The sequence below is a fragment of the Gossypium arboreum genome, chromosome 4, assembly GCF_025698485.1.
Source record: "Gossypium arboreum isolate Shixiya-1 chromosome 4, ASM2569848v2, whole genome shotgun sequence".
In the NCBI taxonomy this organism is placed as follows: Eukaryota; Viridiplantae; Streptophyta; class Magnoliopsida; order Malvales; family Malvaceae; genus Gossypium; species Gossypium arboreum.
This window is the reverse complement of record NC_069073.1, coordinates 14139454-14158191: the sequence shown is the minus strand read 5'-3', so window position 1 is coordinate 14158191 and position 18738 is coordinate 14139454. Positions and strand designations below refer to the sequence as shown.

Genomic DNA, 18738 nt, shown 5'->3' with positions numbered 1-18738 from the left:
TTTCATTCTCTCCTATTTTTCTCTTTGTTTTTCTCCTTTTCATTTCTTTAAATATATTTTTCTATGTTTTTCATATATTAAAATTAGTTCACAAGCCTATCTAACTTTAAAAATTAAATTATTCAAAAAATAAAAGTATAGGGACTAGTTTTAACAAATAAAAAAATAGAAAAACTATGTTAAAAGACTGGTAGAAGGAGAAAAACAGGATGAGAAGCATAACAGAATGAAAATGAAGGAAAAAAAAAGGAAAATTAAAAGAACATAAAATAAAAAATCTAAAATGCTTAAAACGATAAAATGTAGGAGACTATTGTATAAATTAACCTAAAATTTTTATTTGAAATAATAATTTAATATGCCACGTCAGCTTAACGTTACAATGTTAATACGACAATTAACGACTACAACGCGATATGCAAGTGACTGAAAAGTAATAATTCAAGCAGAAGTGACTAACATGTAAACTGAGTTAAATAAATGTGACTATTTTAATAGTTTACCCTAAATAAAATTATTATCACTGATGTCTGGAGGCATCGACTATGAAGAAACTGAAGGGAAAAAAAGAAAAAGAAAACTCCGCTTACAGTTCACTCCAGCAGTTTACAATAAATTATCCCCTCCCTTTGTCTACCAAACCAACCCCTTCCAACTTCATTCTCTCCCAAAAAGTATCAAAATGCTACCATTTTCTCAAAATTCTCACTATAAACTGAGTTTCTTGTTATTATTATTATGGGTTTCTCACCTTGTTGATTCAAAGTCTGGGTTTGAGTTAGATGATTCGTTGACTTATCTTTGGCCTTTGCCATCTGAGTTCACTTCTGGCAATCAAACCTTGACCGTGGACCCAACTTTATCTTTCTCTGCCTTAGGAAAAGGAGGGAACTCCAAGATTTTGATTGAAGGATTTGAGAGATATAAGAAGATTATATTCAAACATGTTTCTGGGATTTCACTTTTTGATAAATCGAGAGGGATAAGATCTGTTTATGATATTAGTGAATTGAGAGTCATTGTGAATTCCGACAGTGAAGAGGTATGTTGGAAACTTGCATTTTGCCCTTTAAAATTCACTTGAACATTATATACATATACATATATATTGGTGACATTTTTGGGTTTGATTATGGCAGCTTCAATTGGGTGTGGGTGAAAGTTATACTTTGTTTGTGGCAAAGAAAGATGGGAAATCTATTGTTGGAGAAGCCACAATTGAGGTAAAGTTTGAGACAGCTTTTTAAGGTTTATCATATTGATGATCATGGTCATATGTTTGCCGTTTTGTTTCCAGATGTTTCTAGCTTTGATCATTGGTTTCTATCAGTGTCCTACGCATATTCAGACTTGGGTATCGGAAAAATATCTGCATACAACATTGACCATCAAGTCCTGATAACATAGGGGCCTAGTAGTGTCTTTGGTGGTTGTTTAGTGTATGTAATAAGTCCAACACTTGTTTCCAATATATATTCGGACATAGGTACGAAGTACGATTCTCCAAATATATAGAAAAACTTAGAAAACTTTTGATATAATCGTGTAGAAAACATACCCGCATCCAAAATTGATTACATAGGTGCTTAGAATTGTCTTTGGCGGTGTTTAGTATGGGCACATGTTCTGACATGGGTATAGAGTACATCCTCCAAATATAGGAGAAAAACTTAGAAAAAATTGAGTACAATTGTGTCAGATAAATACCCGCAGTTGACACTCACCACTAAATCGGGAATAACTTGTTTTCTTAGTAGTGTCTTCGATGGTGTTCTTAGTGCAATAAGTGTATGGCATTCCTAGGTGTGAATACACTGTGGAGATGCACTTCCTTACTGGTAATCATCCTCAGTAGGCAAGGATAATGTATGCTTAGTTTTGAATTTTCTAATTTTCAAGTTTAAAATTCATTTCTATTGATCTAATCTATTTCTGAAGATGAGTCAACTTGAAATCTTGAAGTAAATGTGTGATGACAGCTGATATTCACTCCTCTTGTCTCTCTTTGTATTTTTGGCAGGCAAATACTGTTTTTGGTGCCTTAAGAGGGTTGGAGGTATGCCATCAATCTGCTACTTATATGCTGTTTATCGTGTGCATATAATCTTTTGTGTTTGTTTCCCAATTTTAAGTGATGGTTATAAATGTCGATCAAAGGGATACCAATAAATGGGTGAAATATACTCCTTCCTAATGCACCTCTGCGCCACCATATGTAGTATAATGATGACTACCTTGTATTCAGAAATTTCTGGGAATTATTTGCTGCTTAAGGCACATGCTTGTGATACATTACATTGAAGTTTTATTTATGTTTCTTCTTGCATCCTTCTCTTTTACAATGTTGCAGACATTCAGCCAATTGTGTGCTTTTGATTACGAGACTAAGTCGGTGCAAATATACAAAGCACCATGGTACATAAAAGATAAGCCAAGGTTTGCGTTTCGTGGGCTTATGCTTGGTAAGCCTCACTTCCATTATTTTCCCTTTAAATAATAATTTCTGAAATAGTACTTGATTCAGTTGTATATGCTTATCTGTTACAGATACATCAAGGCACTATTTACCGATTGATGTCATTAAGCAGATAATTGAATCTATGTCTTATGCCAAACTTGTAAGAAATGCTAGTAGCTGTTAGTTTTTGTTCAATCCTATATTTTCATGGTCAGAATTCATTTGAGCGCTCACGAAATTATTGCTCCATCTCTTTTTGTACATGTCATTCTGATTTTGCGGATTGCATTCAGTAGAATGTCCTTCATTGGCACATCATAGATGAAGAGTCATTTCCTCTAGAAGTACCTTCATATCCAAAATTGTGGAATGGTGCTTATACAAAATGGGAACGCTATACAATTGAGGATGCGAGTGAAATTGTTAGGTATGATACATATAAGTCCTGGAATATGTTCCTTGCTAACTTCTAAACATTCCTTTGGTTTTTATGCTTACTTATATCTGTAAAGCAAGAAACTATTGCATCTGCATGTTGGGTACAATGATAGATGCTTGTGCAGCCTAGCTCAAAGAGCTGGATTTGGTTCCCTCCCTCCCCTGGAATTGTAAAAACTGAACTTTCAGCAGATTAAACTAAATGCTCTAAAATTTGGAATTATGTCTGAAAAATATAGAGAAGTGATATGTTGTCAGCTCGGATTAAAGTTGTTAACCTTTGAATTAAAGGCTTTCAATGGATAAAGTTGTCGTCTTTTGTACTGCTTTTATCCAAGATTCTCAGTTTAGTTTTCAGATTTATTAGCTATCCAGATTTATGACTGAATATATATCTCTGCTTCTCCATTTTCTTTCTTTTGGTATTTCATGCTTCTTGCTCAAATATACATTAATTATGTGCTTTTTTTTTTTTTGGACATATTTTCATGCACAAATGTGAAGCTTTGCCAAAATGAGAGGTAAGATTGATCTTTCACTTTTGTTGGCAATTTAAGTAAATATTCACCGTTTTCTAGGGGTCTCTAGATTTCTCTTCCCTTATAATTCACGGCAAGAGTGTCAGATTCAAATATGTGTCTAGCACAGGTATTTCTATTTTTTAAAAGTTCTTTCATGTATTTGGAGGATCTTAGGGGAGCCATATCTCCATATCCATGTCTTGATATACTTTAGACACAGGTGTTACAAGAAAAATGAAGAATTGGAGCAACATAGTTCTTCCCTTACTGTTTTCCTTTAATTAAAGTTGTTGTTATTTAACCCAATTTAGAAATAAAAGCATAGTGCAACTAGTTAAAACAATTAATAAGACTGCCGGTCTCATGCTGTCTATTCTGAAGATAAGTTTTCTTATTATTTCTTATGATGTATGGCAGGCATCCATATAATGGCAGAAGTAGATGTTCCTGGGCATGCAGAGTCATGGTAAGTTGCTTTGTAATGCCAGTATTATCTTGGCCTTATACGATAGGACTCTGAGTACATAAAACTTTTTTCTCTTTTGAGTATTCCCACTAGGAAATTCATCATGAGGCAGTTGAATCTTCTTGACACTTTTCTTTTTTTTCTCGTAATCATGCAATAAGAAGGACATAGTTTCTCAGCTAAACCTATCCAACTTTAATGTATCTTGAAAGGCCAGTAATATGAAAGATGCCCGATTTCTACTCTTTAATTTCATTTCAATAAAAGAAATGGAAAAGTTTTATCTTAATTTGCATGCTGGCTTTATATTTCTTGTTCACTTATTTCTTAAACCCGGATTTAATCTTACTTTGTCTTCTGTAGGGGAGCTGGGTACCCTGATCTTTGGCCTTCTTCTACCTGCAGAGAACCACTTGACGTTTCAAAAAATTTTACTTTTGATTTGATTTCTGGCATTCTATCAGGTTAAGATCTGCAAAAGCCTTTCCCTTGGTAGTATAAGTCCTAGTCCGCATCTGTGCTAGTTTTGTGGATCGACAATAATCTTTCCGATATGCTATTGATAAGAATAATAGTTTTGTTCTTTATGTTATCCTGTCCTATCAAAGCAGATTAGTTATTATTGAGTTGGTTGGTTCACCTATAGGCATAGACGGCTAGTTTTCAGTAAAGTTGCAGTCAACTGTCAACACATCTAGTTAACCAAGTCAAATTATTCTACTGCAAAATGACTTCAAAAGAATTTTGGTAATATAAAATTTTGTCAAGCTTCAGTTTTAGGTCATGCGTCCTATGTATTGGAATAACTTCATGCTGGTGTCTTGGTAATCTGAAACATTTTATCCCGGATATAACTATTTACATCGTTAATTCAGGTTAAGTACCTTTCTTTTAAAAAAAAAAAAAGAAATTATGAAAGAAGTAAACCTTGAATATGATGAAAACTGAAAGAAGCACATATTTCAGTTTTGCTGATCACCGTAGGTACTACCCTACTTGTTACAGACACATATCGCACACGGATGCTCTAATTAGTAACAGTTACCTTTCCCATTTGCTATCTAGTTATGATTGAAGTTTTTGTTTTACAGATATGAGAAAAATTTTCCCATTTGAGCTTTTCCACTTGGGTGGAGATGAGGTTCATACAGGTTGGTAGATTTGATTTCTTCTTGTTAACAGGCATTTCTGCTTTCTCTTTGTTAATAATGCGACTGTGTTCTTCCCACTTTTTAAATTGAAAGCAAATTTTTTCTCTGAACTTCTTTCGATTTTGAGTGCTGTCTGCTAAGATTCATTATATATGTGCATGCAAAGTTACTTGGACTCAATTGTAAGTGTCAGGTCGGATATATGTCTGACACAGGTATTTTTAATTTTTCCCAAGTTTTTTCATGTATTTGGAGTCATATCTCTATTCCTATATTCAGATATCCATTGGCCACGAGTGTTGAACATGGATGATTTAAGAAAAAGTGTGGGAACAACATAGCACGCTAGACCATGATACTATGATACAAACCATGTAATTTAAACTATACGTGTGCTCGTAAAGTCTTTGAAATCATTCAAATTTATCATTTTCTTTAAAATTTTAGATTGATAATTCATCACTGTTTCACCCTAAATCTTGTATGTTTATCTTCTCAATAGCGACAAAGCATTTAAGTGATTATCAAGTGCAAGTCTATGAGTAAAGGCTGGTCATTGTCATCAACTTAATTTTATGTTTAAAAGCATGAAATGAACAGTTTGATTTTCTGATGCGGTTTTGCTTATATAAATGAATGGACTTCTTTTTTCTACTCTGTTTGTTGTTATTTCGATGCTCGGTTATGAATTTTATTCTCCCTATATGAAGTTTATTAATATTGATAATAATTATTTTGACAGATTGCTGGACCTCTACTCCACACATAAAGCAGTGGTACGTGCCCAACTCTTCTTGTTGATCAGTACTTGTATGCCGATTCATGTTTGGAGTAACTTCTACATAAATTGAACTTGATGATACTTTAGCCATTCAATGTTGTAATGCTGGGATTAACTGTAACCTTTTGCTTCAAGCTGTGCCGTCTTATAAACCATTAATCCGATGAAAATGAATTGCAGGCTCAAAGACCAAAACATGACTGCTAAAGATGCTTATCAATATTTTGTACTCAAGGCTCAAGAAATCGCAATCTCAAAAAACTGGACGCCTGTCAACTGGTATGTCTGTATCCGTACCCTATGATTGCTGTTTAATGTTCTAAGAATGACTTCCGGTTTGGGTTTTTCGTCCATGGAAAGCTATTCTGTCTAGCCTCACTTCTTCTCACTAAGTTCTCAATACTGATAACATAAAAATTTTCAGATAGAGCAAAATAAATATAAAGTAAATTACCTAAAATCTTAAAAACATGCATGAGATGAAACCTATGCTGCTCTGACTCTTCACTTTTTTGTAAGTACCTGTGTCTAGCACCCGTACCTGATGCATTGCCGGACATGGATATGGCTTACAGGGATAAGATCCTATAAATATATGGAAAAAATAACTTAGAAAAATGTGAACATACACATTTATGTCTAACACTCGCATCTAAGTCCGAGTAACTTATGATGAAACCAAGATGTTATTTCTATAAGCTTCTATAAGCTTGCTTAAGTAAATATAAAGTTCAGCCATCAAAAGATTATTTTTCTCATCTTTTCCTTGTATCTGAAGAATCTGACAATTCTTCTTTGCAGGGAAGAAACCTTCAATTCTTTTCCGTCAAAGCTTAATCCACGAACTATTGTGCACAACTGGTGAGTTTTAGACCCTTTTTTTTCTTTTAATTTTGACTGAAAAGGTTCTCATCCAAGAGTTGTTACTTTAAATTTCACGCCCGAATGATTTGATATAAAATGCTAGGTTGGGTTCCGGGGTTTGTCCAAGGGCTGTTGCGAAAGGATTCAGATGCATTTTCAGCAATCAAGGTGCTTGGTATCTTGACCATCTGGATGTTCCTTGGAATGAAGTCTATAGTGCAGAGCCACTAGAAGGAATAAATAATGTGTCCGAGCAAAATCTTGTTCTAGGAGGTGAAGTTTGCATGTGGGGCGAGACAGCTGATACATCAGATGTTCAGCAAACAATATGGCCTCGAGCTGCTGCTGCAGCAGGTACGTTATATGCTTCAAGAAAAAGTTATTAAAACCTGAGTATTTATTTGAAGTCATTATCATCTTAAAACATAAATGCTCGAGTCTTGCTTTTTCTTTTCTGTGATGAATTCTTCTTTTTCTCCACCAATAGTACCCCATCTTGACCCAAAACACGAACAAGTAAATATCAAGCAAAGGATGTAAAAGATCTTAAAAGCATAGTTTTAATAGGTGCCATCCATAGGGTACAATAAAATTAGCGATACTTATTTGGGAGTTTTTTGACCCAGGCTGTCAATTTCGCTCTTCGACATACATGTTAAAGGATATGTCATAGGTAAAACATGTGTGATTTATAATGTTTGGACCAAAAGAAATTTATTTAAACTGTTTTGGAATGCGGAATATTTTTCTCTTTTGTGTCCTAACCATTTCGAATTATGACTTTCGATTCTGTATCACTTCTCTTTTTTATGTTCCTGCCATACAGGTGAAACCAAATGCTCGGATTTCTGTCTGTTAACCTCATTCTTTCATCCCTTGTAATGATTAATGGCTTCCAAAATATGCATATTCGATAACTATAACTAAATCACCCTTTTTAGCATCTCGTATTTGGCTGCATTCAACATAGATTGGTTTAGACGCAATTAAGCATTTAGGGCAAGCAACTAAATTTCATATTTCCGCATATCATGTCGGACTCAATGGTTAAACTAACATGGACACGATCCGTTTACTTACTCTGCTTCTTCATTGCTTGGTTCTTATTTTGAATGATGCCATTTGCTTCGAATTGTCTTCCTACAGAGCGATTATGGAGCAAAAGGGAGGCTGTATCCGCACGAAACATTACCTTAGCCATATTACCCCGGCTTCATTACTTCAGATGCCTATTGAATAGGCGCGGGGTTCAAGCTGCTCCCGTCACAAACAAATACGCTCGACAACCTCCATTTGTTGCTGGATCATGCTACGAGCAATAGTTCCTCAGTTCATTACTAGTCGGATTGCTCCAGACCTGCCTGTATCTGCTCTTGTATATGTTGAAAGTACATCTGGAACCTTAAATTTCCACATTTTCTGTGTTTACATACAGTCCATTGGTGTTTATCTCATCTGATATGCTCATGTATACGTCAAAAGTACATTCAAAAGCTTAAATCGCCACATTTTCGGTGTTTTAGAACAATCAATTGGTGTTCATTCATCTTGTGCTATATTTTAGTTTGATGTTGTGATTATCACACTTAATTTAAATTTGTACCTGTTTGTGTTTGACTAGTTTATCTCCATGGTATAAACTTCATAGATAAAATCTTTTCTGCAACTTGCCATCAGTAAGCTATGTTATTCGGACTTTGATCAGAGTTACGGGTGTAGTTGTGTGTTTTACTTGGAATTAAACATGTTGATCGATTATGGCACGAAATGTGATTTCATAAAAGCTGACATTATGGTTGCTGAACTTGCTCTTAAATTATGTGGTTGGAGCTTTGATTTTTGTTCATGGAAATTAAGTATATTTCATGGTCAGCGCTTACTATTGATAGTGAATATTTTGATTTTGAAAAACAACCTGCTAGACGGTATAAAATACAATTACCATGATGAATAAATAAATAGTAAATTATCAAAATAGTCACTTTTATTTATCTCAGGTTATATTTTAGTCACTTATGTTTAAAATGTTACGATTTAGTAACTTACGTTATCAGGTTATAACATTTTAGTCACTGAGCTGTTAATTATCGTTAACGGTGTAACGGATTATACAATTGGTCCTCATAGGTCCTCATATTTTTTCGTTTTAAATATTTTTTTTTCTGTTATATTCTTTTTACTTTCCCTTTTCTTCCTCCATTTCTTTTAACATAATTTTTCTATGTTTTCCATTTGTTAAAACTTATTTATGTTTATGAAAAAAGAAAAGCTAAAAGCTTAAACTAAAATAAAACTTATTTTGCATATTCTCACCCCACAATTACAAACTCTCGCCATCCATCACTGCTTGTTGTGACTTATAGCAGTCTACCTTCAACAAAGTTTTTCGAACCCATTCCCTCAACCTCCTAACTAACCCCCACAACCACCTTATTTATCTTACCTACAACATTCTTGCCCTCTTGATTATGTTATTTTATGAATTCTTCAAATGAGTTCTACACTCTCAATAACTAAAACGACCACCATACCAAACTTACCCTCAACTTTACCCAAACTAGTTTGCTTCCATGCTCCCTTTCTCTCTTCAGTTCATCTATGCTTGACTTCCAATCAAGCTTGTTCGGGAATATCCAAGAAGGTTTAGATCAAATTTATCGTTTGTTTAATTTTATTCATCAAAAAATAAAAGGAAAGAAAATGAATAATTCATACGATTTGTAAACATTTGAAAACCAAAAATTTATATTCAAATCGAGATCGATTAAAAAGTATTGGTATTCGATTTTGAGTGAAATTCAATTTAGGAATAATATGAAAAAATAAGGAATTGATTATTTAGTGGATAGAGATTATGTGAAATATGAAAAGGAGAAAAATAAAAGGGAAGAAAAGAAATTAAAATAAACAAATAAAAAGAAAAAATTAAATTGTTCAAAAAGCAAAAGTATAGGTATTAGTTTTAACAAATAAAAATATAGAAAAGCTATGTTAAAAAAAATAGAGAAGGGAGGAAAATAAACGGAGAGGGAGAAGAGAATGAAAAATCAAGAAAAAAAGTTAACATAAAAGAAGAAAATAAAATTGCTCAAAAAAAAAATATAAGGACTAATTTTATAATTTAATCTAAAATTTTCTTTTAAAATGATAATTTAACATGCCACGTTAGCTTTTTGTTACACTGTTAATGACAATTATCGACTCTAATGACTAAAATATTACAACACGATAATATAAGTGACGAAAACGTAACATTTCAAACATAAATAATTAAAATGTAACATGAGACAAATAAATTTAACTTTTTAAATAATTTACCTACGAATAAATAAAATATGAGCAAGTTTGAGTTGCATAGTTTTTGGCAGGAATGGTTGAAAAGAGGAAGGCATAGAAGAAGGGCCAAGCCGAAAGCTTGGGACAGCTAAAGTTTAATTAAGTTTTAATTCCGTCATAAATATAGGTAACAAGAAAACATAGAAAAAGGATGTGTTTTTTAAGGTTGAAATAATTGAAACCCATTCCCAATTCAATCAATCCTCTTATTCAATGCATAATATTTGATTCGCTTTCCAAATTAAATTTAATAAATTAATTTTTTTAAAAATCAAATATTGGACTCCTCTAAAAATAAATTTTGAAATTTAATCTTCATATAAAAGTTAAAATTTGAATAATTTAATCAAAATTCCAAATTAATTAAATTTTGATAAAAAAATACTTATAATTTTAATAATTGCATTAAAAAGTAAAAATATTACATTTTAAACTTTTTAAAATAAAGGAATTAAATCTTAAATTCTGTCAAAATAAAAGGAGTGACGTGATATTTTAACCCTGAAAATAATATATAAACACCATTAAAAGTTCTCACTCCCTCAAACACACAGAGAGTCAAATAAATAAAGAAAAGAAAATTATTGAAAAAGACTGCTATCATCGCTTCATCACTCTTCCTTTTCCTCTTTTTCCTTTTTATTATTTTTTTCCCTCTCTCCTCTCTTTCCATGGCTTCTTCTTCATCTTCCTTTCACTTCCCTGTGAGTCTTGTGGCCTTCTTTCATACTTCTTTCTTTTAATTTTATTATTTTTAATCTTTTGTTTCTAAACATACCCAGCTAGATTTACAGATTGGGGTTTCCATTTTCTGTTTCTTTTTTGATTAATTTGCTTTATATTGCTTCTTTATTTTTTTTTCTGTATTTGTATTTTTTTAAGATGGGATTTTGATTTACTCTATTTTTTATTTTTATTTTTTTGCATTTGCAGTGACCTGTTCTTCATGGTTGATCTGATATGGGTTTTTGATTTCTTCACATATTGGGGTTAGTTCAACTTCTACTATCTCTACTCGTCCTTTCAAGTAAGGGTGTTTTTTTTCTTTTTTAAATTCGAAGTTGGATTTTTTCTATAGGGTTCCATATTTTGCCTTAGATTTATATTGAATTATTGAAAGTAGTCATGGTGAAAGTGGGTAAAATTAAGGGGTTTTATTAGGATTTAGGATTTGGGTCATATATGTTTGATGAGCTTATTGAGGTATTTATAATGGTGGCAGCATTGTGAATAAGGAGTAGGGCTTTGTTGCAATTTTGTGTTTCTTTCGAAATATTACTGAAGGGTCATATTGTAAAGTGGAAATGGTGGGCAAAGAGGATCCTCCTGCTAGTCCTAGGGCTCCATCGTGCCAGCTTTCAGGCTCGCGAAAAATGTTTTGGCGTTCAGCTTCGTGGTCCTCTTCCAGGACGAGTGGTCAAATTCCCTTAACTGAGGACAAAGATCTAGGAGCAGGTTCCAATGGTAATGATGGTATTAATAATGGGCAAACTCGCCGGTTTCCTCCTCCTCCTTTAACTCCTCGTTCTCAACAAAATTGTAAGGCCAGGTCATGTTTGCCACCTTTGCAGCCACTGTCAATTGCACGAAGGAGTTTGGATGAGTGGCCAAAAGCCGGTTCTGATGACCTTGGTGAGTGGCCACAACCGCCAACCCCAAGTGGGAACAAGAGTGGGGAGAGGTTAAAGCTTGATTTATCATCAATTCAGCGGAATAATGATAAGAATGGTGGGCTTGTAAAGAGGGATAAGATTGCTTTCTTTGATAAAGAATGCTCGAAAGTGGCAGAACATATTTATCTTGGTGGAGATGCTGTTGCAAAGGACAGGGAAATACTTAAAAAGAATGGTATTACTCATGTTCTAAATTGTGTTGGGTTTGTTTGTCCAGAGTATTTCAAGGCTGATTTTGTGTACAGAACTTTGTGGTTGCAAGATAGTCCATCGGAAGATATTACTAGCATACTTTATGATGTTTTTGATTATTTTGAGGATGTTCGGGAACTGGGTGGAAGGGTTTTCGTTCATTGCTGCCAGGGGGTATCGAGGTCCACATCGTTGGTGATAGCATATCTTATGTGGAGAGAGGGACAGAGTTTCGATGATGCCTTTCAGTATGTAAAGGCTGCAAGAGGAATTGCTGATCCAAATATGGGTTTCGCTTGCCAGTTGTTACAGTGCCAAAAGAGGGTCCATGCATTCCCTTTGAGCCCTAGTTCCTTGTTGAGGATGTATAGAATTGCACCTCATTCTCCTTATGATCCTTTGCACCTAGTCCCTAAAATGCTGAATGATCCATCTCCTTCGGGTCTAGACTCTCGAGGTGCATTTATTGTCCATATACCTTCTGCAATATATATTTGGATTGGTAAAAACTGTGAATCTATCATGGAAAGAGATGGGCGAGGTGCTGTTTGTCAGATTGTTCGGTATGAGAGAGTGCAGGGACCGGTAATAGTGATTAAGGAAGGAGAAGAACCAACTTATTTTTGGAATGCATTTTCAAACTTTCTACCACTGATGGATAAATCTGGGAACAAAGTTGAGTTAGGGGAGTCAGCAATTAAAATTTGCTTGGGTGAGAGGAAAGTGGATGCATATAATGTTGATTTCGAGATTTTTCAGAAGGCTATAAGGGGTGGCTTTGTCCCTCCATTTGCTTCATCCGAGAATGAACATGAAACCCACCTTCCTGCAAGAGAAAGCAGTTGGAGTATGCTTCGCCGTAAGTTTGCCTCTGGCATAATGAAGGACTTTGTCTCGGCACCGAAGATATTACTCTCCAGGGTTTATTCAGATTCCATGATGGTAGTTCATGCATCATCACCGTCATCGGCATCATCCTCGTCGTCTTCTTCTTCCTCACCTCCTTATCTCTCTCCAGATTCCATCTCTTCTGATTGCAGTACTTGTTCAAAGTACTTTTCTGAATCCTCTCTGGATTCACCTTCAGCTGTTTCGTATTCTCTTCCGGTTTCTTCGACTTTGTCTAACTATTCTAATTTGTCTCTCATTTCATCCCGAAGTTCTCCGCACCCCAAAACTAATAGCTCAGAAATTGCCAGTGTCAATCTCACTTCTCAACCTTGTTCAAAATCCGCATTTTCACCTCTAAAAAAGGTTTCACCTTCCCTTGCTGAACGCCGAGGTAGTTTGTCAAAGTCTCTCAAGCTGCCAGTGATGAGCGATAGTATAAGAGAAACAAATGATTGGTCTTGTTTTCTTGTTAAGCAAGATGGGGTTCGGATAGATACTAGCTCATCATGTGAATCAGATATTGAAATTGTCTTTGACTCCAAGCGTGGTGTTAGAAATGGTGGGGATATTTTGGTTCAAGGTTCTGGTTTGAAGATATCCCCAGGTAGACTAGCTAATGTTGGCCAACGTGATTCTGAATCTACTTTTGTTAATAGTTGTTGTGAAAGTCCAAGAAACCATTCTCCTCAGGATGGTCTCCTGTCTGCTGTTCCAAACAGGATGGAGGAAATTATTCCAGCTTGCACGGGTGTAGTTCAGCCTTTAGTATGCCGCTGGCCCAGTATAGAGAAGATGAGAAATTTTACTAGAAGTGATCTAGATTCAAAGTCTGCTTTTGCAATTTTTTTGCCGACTGCAGCCGTAGACGAAAACAAAGATAGGATTCTATATTTTTGGATAGGAAGATCCTTTCATCTTGAAAAAAAAAGATCAATTCAACTAGATAGCAGCAGAGTGGTAGGGGATAGAGAAGATATTGACTGGAACCAAGTTGCTTATGATGTACTCACAAAAGTGGGTCTTCCGAATGATACCCCTGTTAAGGTACGGAATATTGAAGTTTTCTACATTATATTATTTGCGCCTTGTTCCCATGTTTATGTACAGATTTATGTTATATATTATGATATGTTTGCTTCTGATTTTAGATTTTTAATAAGATTGAAGCACTAACAACTGTATATCTATGTTCAAAAATATCATACCATAAGATGTGTCTGAAATATCATACCTTAATTCTTGTCATTTAAAAGTAGAAACTATATATATGTTTGATTTGTTGACTTTAACTAAATATGTCAAGCTACCTGCTTGATTATTTTTAATCAACCATTGGACCAATGTCATAGATTTTTTTTACGGGAATGGATATTCTATTCAGAATATCAATTTAAGGTTCTAGTTGTGCTTATGCCAGTGTAAATTATTCTGAGATTTTCACCACTGTTAAAAAAACCGGACAAGATGTTGAACCTTTCAGACCTTTTGTTCATGGTTGAACCAAGCGGTTCGATGTTTTCTTTATTTTTCAATGTTTACATGCTTTTAACCTTTATTTGATGTAAAATAAATTATAAAAATAATTAAGAATTAACAAAAATACATTTAGCTTAATGTTAATATCTTTAATATAAAACTAAGAGATTATATTTTAAAGTTGTAAATCTCATTCATTACAAATAAAATATTCAGGGAAAATGGATTTATAAAAAACCAGTTTTTTACCTGTCCAATCTGGTTTTATCGGTGTTTGACTGGTTCGACGTGTAGCCACCGGTGGTTTCCCGCTCAACCAGTCTGGATTTTTATTCCTCGATGTTCACTTGTCTTTCTCTGTATGCATCTGTCAAGGCGGAAAGCTTATTTACCTCCATAAAAGAAATTTCTAAAAGTCATCTATGACCTCTGTTTTGCAACATATTTCGTTTGATTTTGATTTGTTCTGTTATATTGCCTTTTAACCTTCTATATGTACCTTGGTATTTACTATTTGCAGATTGTCAAAGAAGATGAAGAACCAATGGAATTTCTTATGTTGCTGAGGACATTGTAGCTTTACTGCAATCTAGGATATATCTGCAGGCCGATAGTTCATAGATTATCTTTTGTCTCTTCAAATGGCTTATTTTTGCTGTGGAATTTCAGGCATCAGGCATAATTCCCGCGGCAAAACCAATGAGGTAGGTAACCCTTTTTTTTTCCTGTTGTTTCTTATTGGTAATGTAAATTTCCAGCAAGATACCTCTGTTGCTCCGGGTCTTCATTTTCCTTAAAGTTTTTGTGCCCATAATCATGTTCAATGCATGATTCTCCAAAAGAAACACTCTTGAGACATGGAAATCTTGGAAAACTTTCAACATATCTGTGCCCGATACATCGGAGTCTGAGTACATAGCTAGGTGCTGTAGTTGGCATAGCAGCTTTTTTGCAGATTGATATGGTTTAATTATGCACCACTCTTCCAGCCATCTGCTGCATGCAGGGATTTTAAGACTATCATATTTCAACTAGGTTTAAAAGTTTGCAGATATTCTACAACATTGTTTTTCTTATGGCTTTGTAGGCCACAATTGATCATTTGAGTGATAGAATAACAGGAAAACTTGTTCTGTTTTTGCTTCTTTGCAATCATTTTTGACGTTTATTTGAGGGCTAAATTCTTGCATGACCCTTCCATTGTTAACATGAAAACATGAATATGATCTATGCACAACTTTCGATTGTGCCAGCATAGTCCTCTGCAGGTTTTTATCCATATTACTTGTTACTTTCAGATGTCATTCAGCTACAAGGGAAGTCCATGTGAAGATCAGATCCTGTTGGTTGTTTTTAGTTCATTTTAAGTAGACTTCAGTTATAGAGCATGAAGAGAATGCAAGCAAGATGTCAGTCGGCATGTGTTATCTAAGAAACTATGCTTTAGAGACCGGGGGAGGGAGGGGCGCAAAGCATGTAATTTTGACAAATTGGGAGTTTCTCGCTATATATGCTGAAGCTTAGTGCATGTAAGAGTCAGGACCTTGGTGACACCATAGTAAATGTAATTTCCCTGGATGTCCCATTACAGTGTCCTCTGGCTGCCATAATTTTCTTGTTTTGGCTCAATCCAGTGCTGGGTAAACACTTGCACACTTTTTTGTATTTGAAGGTCGATTGTTCACTGTACTGATGTTGAAGTAGGGTGGCCAAGAACCTGGGTTTCTGGAAAATTTTATAGAGTTGAGCTTCGTTATCATACAATCAGGTTACAATAGGCGGAAATTACTTGCATTGCATGCAGCCATTAACAAATCTAGCCTTGCATGTTTTTCACATCATCAGTTTGTTTCACTGTTTGTCTTTGGATGTTTGCAGGTAGCTACCATGTCGGAATTCACCTGGTTGTACAGCACCATCGTAACTGATAATCATTTGTTTCGGTAGACAGTTATTGTATATTCAGTGGTATTAGAATCAATTTCTTAAAATCTTAGTTATCCATTCCAGCCTCAATAGATTCACTGTAATTTCCCTTGTGCCTGCAACTTCATTTCGTTTCTCAAAACTGTTCAATTCAATACTCTTTAGCATGAACTTTCTATGGCAAATGTTGGATTCTTAAACTGGGTATCGCTTATTTCTCTCTCGCTTAATATATATGATATTTGTTCTGCAATTTTGATTATATATATAAAAAACCAAAGATGACAATCTGCAACATTTTGGGCATCATACTTGTCCATTAGGTTATTGAATTGAACTTGTTTAAGTTTGATGCGGATCCTTGTTCAAGATCAGTAGTAGAAGGTTTGATTTAACTTGCCAAAGGTTTCGGTGTGGTTTTTATTAAATCAGTTACGATAATAATAAAGTATAATTAATTTGGTTTACAAAATTTTGTTTTTAAATTAATTTTGAAGTTTTATAATATATATTTTTTATTTTTAAAAATTTAAGTATTAAAGAATATAGATTTAAAATATTAGAAAGACGGATGATCTAATAAATCAAAAGCAGTACTATTAGCATTAAATGGTGTTTTTACAGAAGGTCATGTTTTTGTTAGTAGAGATCCCACTGTAAATTAATGCTAATACAAAACTCCAAGCAAACCCTTTCCATTTCATCAAATGGAAGAAATACTTCTAACTGAAACTTTAAAAGCATGAAAACTAGGAAGGAAGATTTGAAAGGAGGCGGGCTGAAGCTTTTAACACAACAATCCCACATCATTAAGCGACAAGCAGGTGCATCCCAAGTGCCCTTATAAATTAAAGCCCGAGTGTACTTTGACATCTCACGGAGCCGTGCGATGAGCACAGAGCGAACTATTCTTTCGCCTTTTACTAAAGAACACCGTGTGCTCGTCGCCAAAAGCGGCATACGCCTATTTTTGGAGGGCCGGGTTTTCGAGAACGGGCCCCATCAATTCATAGTTTTAAAAGTTTTCGGTTTTAGCCTGCAGCAACATGCACGACAAAAAGAAGGAAAGGTGGTGTATTTGGACACACCTATCAGTTTGCAACCCTCTGAAAGCAACACCAGTCTCAGTGGAGAAGAGTTGCTCCCAGGCTGATCTTTTTTAATTTATTTTCAAATCTTACCGTCTAATTTGATTCATTTGTTTTATTAGAATGATTTTCAAGTAGGTTTTTTATTTGGTTAACATTTTTAGAAGTATTAATATATAATAAAAAAACATTTTAGTAGTATTAATACTATTTATTTTTAATAAATGGGTTATAAAATTATATCAAAATTAAAATTATGTATAATTGTTGAAGTTTATTATGTTGTCGCTTGTACCATGTATACTTTTTTCATGTTGGGATTTTTATTACGACATTGCATGTAAGATGTATAATAAATTTCTCGTCTTCGCATTTTAATATTTCTAGGGTATGGTATAAAATGTCATATTGTTTTAGTTGGAATTGGAATAGTAAAATTGAAAATCATAATATCTACTTTGAAATCTTCATCGTGTAGTTTTATTTAATTTTTAAATAATTATGTACATATTTTATATAATAATATAAGAAAATAATAACACTATTGTAGTTGTATTTGTTACTTTATAAATAGAAATTTTTGTTAGCTATTTTTTTATTGAGTTAGTGTTCAATTAATTTGTGATATCAATATGATTATACTTTTAAGGATAAATATCATATTTATACACGACTTAAGTTTAATGTGCCATTCGATACATGAATGTTAGTTTAATGTAATTAGATGAATGAAACTAGAATTGTGGTTTATATATATATATATATATATATATGAAACTTTAATTTTGATTCAATTTCAACATTTAAAGAAATAAATACATACATTTATTTTCATATTGGATAAATATAATTGTTGGTGAATGCAAATATCAACGTAAAATGGTACTAATTTGATAATGTTACTACTGATTTGTGAAATTTGAATCAAATTAAAATTGTGTATAAAATTGCACAAAATCGAATTTACATATAATATTGAAGATCGAATCAAAGTTCATATATAATTTTAACCTATTTTTAATATAAGATAGAATAAATATATAAATTAATCATCTATGATTTACTCAGAGAAAGTAATCATGAACTCTAAACACGGACCATAGAATGGAAATGAACATATCAAGGAAAATATTAATTTTAAAATTCTATGAGAATTTTCATAATACTTCTATAATATAAAATTTTAAAAATTCAAAAAAAATTGATTTTTTTGTATCTATCTGAGGTTCTAATCTAGAATGATATTATTTTGAATTTTCAAAAGAATTCAGTTTTTTTAATAATGTATAAATTGTTATAAAATAAAGAGAGATGGGGAGAATAAAAACAAAGAAAATATGAAAGCAATATAGAATATACTTTATTGATAAAAAAGGGTGATTACAATGCTTCATCAGAGTCTCTATTTATATGCATAAGAAGTATAAAAGAAGTAGAAGAAAAAAGAGTACACAATTTATACTACGCATAATATGCT

At 33.6% G+C, this 18738-nt stretch overlaps 2 protein-coding genes and 1 non-coding gene across 12 annotated transcripts; all 3 read left to right on the top strand.

Moving 5' to 3' along the window:
- The first annotated feature begins 527 nt into the window (after window positions 1–527).
- Window positions 528–8333, top strand: LOC108460902 (beta-hexosaminidase 1-like). Its single transcript, XM_017760602.2, has 15 exons — window positions 528–1042; window positions 1140–1223; window positions 2021–2056; window positions 2351–2462; window positions 2548–2618; window positions 2755–2885; window positions 3401–3417; window positions 3835–3883; window positions 4247–4347; window positions 4975–5034; window positions 5777–5810; window positions 5996–6094; window positions 6617–6676; window positions 6783–7033; window positions 7826–8333. The coding sequence occupies exons 1-15, from the start codon at window positions 683–685 to the stop codon at window positions 7999–8001; spliced, it is 1641 nt and encodes a 546-aa protein (XP_017616091.1). The 5' UTR covers window positions 528–682; the 3' UTR covers window positions 8002–8333.
- Window positions 8334–10535: 2202 nt separating this feature from the next.
- LOC108460478 (protein-tyrosine-phosphatase MKP1) lies at window positions 10536–16373 on the top strand. Of its 10 annotated transcripts, none has more exons than XM_017759995.2 (6): window positions 10542–10719; window positions 10949–11004; window positions 11238–13815; window positions 14768–14951; window positions 15546–15776; window positions 16126–16373. In XM_017759995.2, the coding sequence occupies exons 3-4, from the start codon at window positions 11320–11322 to the stop codon at window positions 14822–14824; spliced, it is 2553 nt and encodes an 850-aa protein (XP_017615484.1). In that variant the 5' UTR covers window positions 10542–10719; window positions 10949–11004; window positions 11238–11319; the 3' UTR covers window positions 14825–14951; window positions 15546–15776; window positions 16126–16373. The 10 variants fall into 10 exon arrangements, 9 of the variants coding, with proteins under 9 accessions (XP_052882975.1, XP_017615484.1, XP_017615483.1 ...); XM_017759994.2 differs by having other exon boundaries at window positions 15546–15811; XM_017759991.2 differs by having other exon boundaries at window positions 15546–15887.
- A 680-nt stretch (window positions 16374–17053) lies between these two features.
- LOC128292404 (U5 spliceosomal RNA) lies at window positions 17054–17171 on the top strand. Its single transcript, XR_008282389.1, has one exon. It is a non-coding gene; the product is annotated as a U5 spliceosomal RNA (small nuclear RNA).
- Window positions 17172–18738: the final 1567 nt, after the last annotated feature.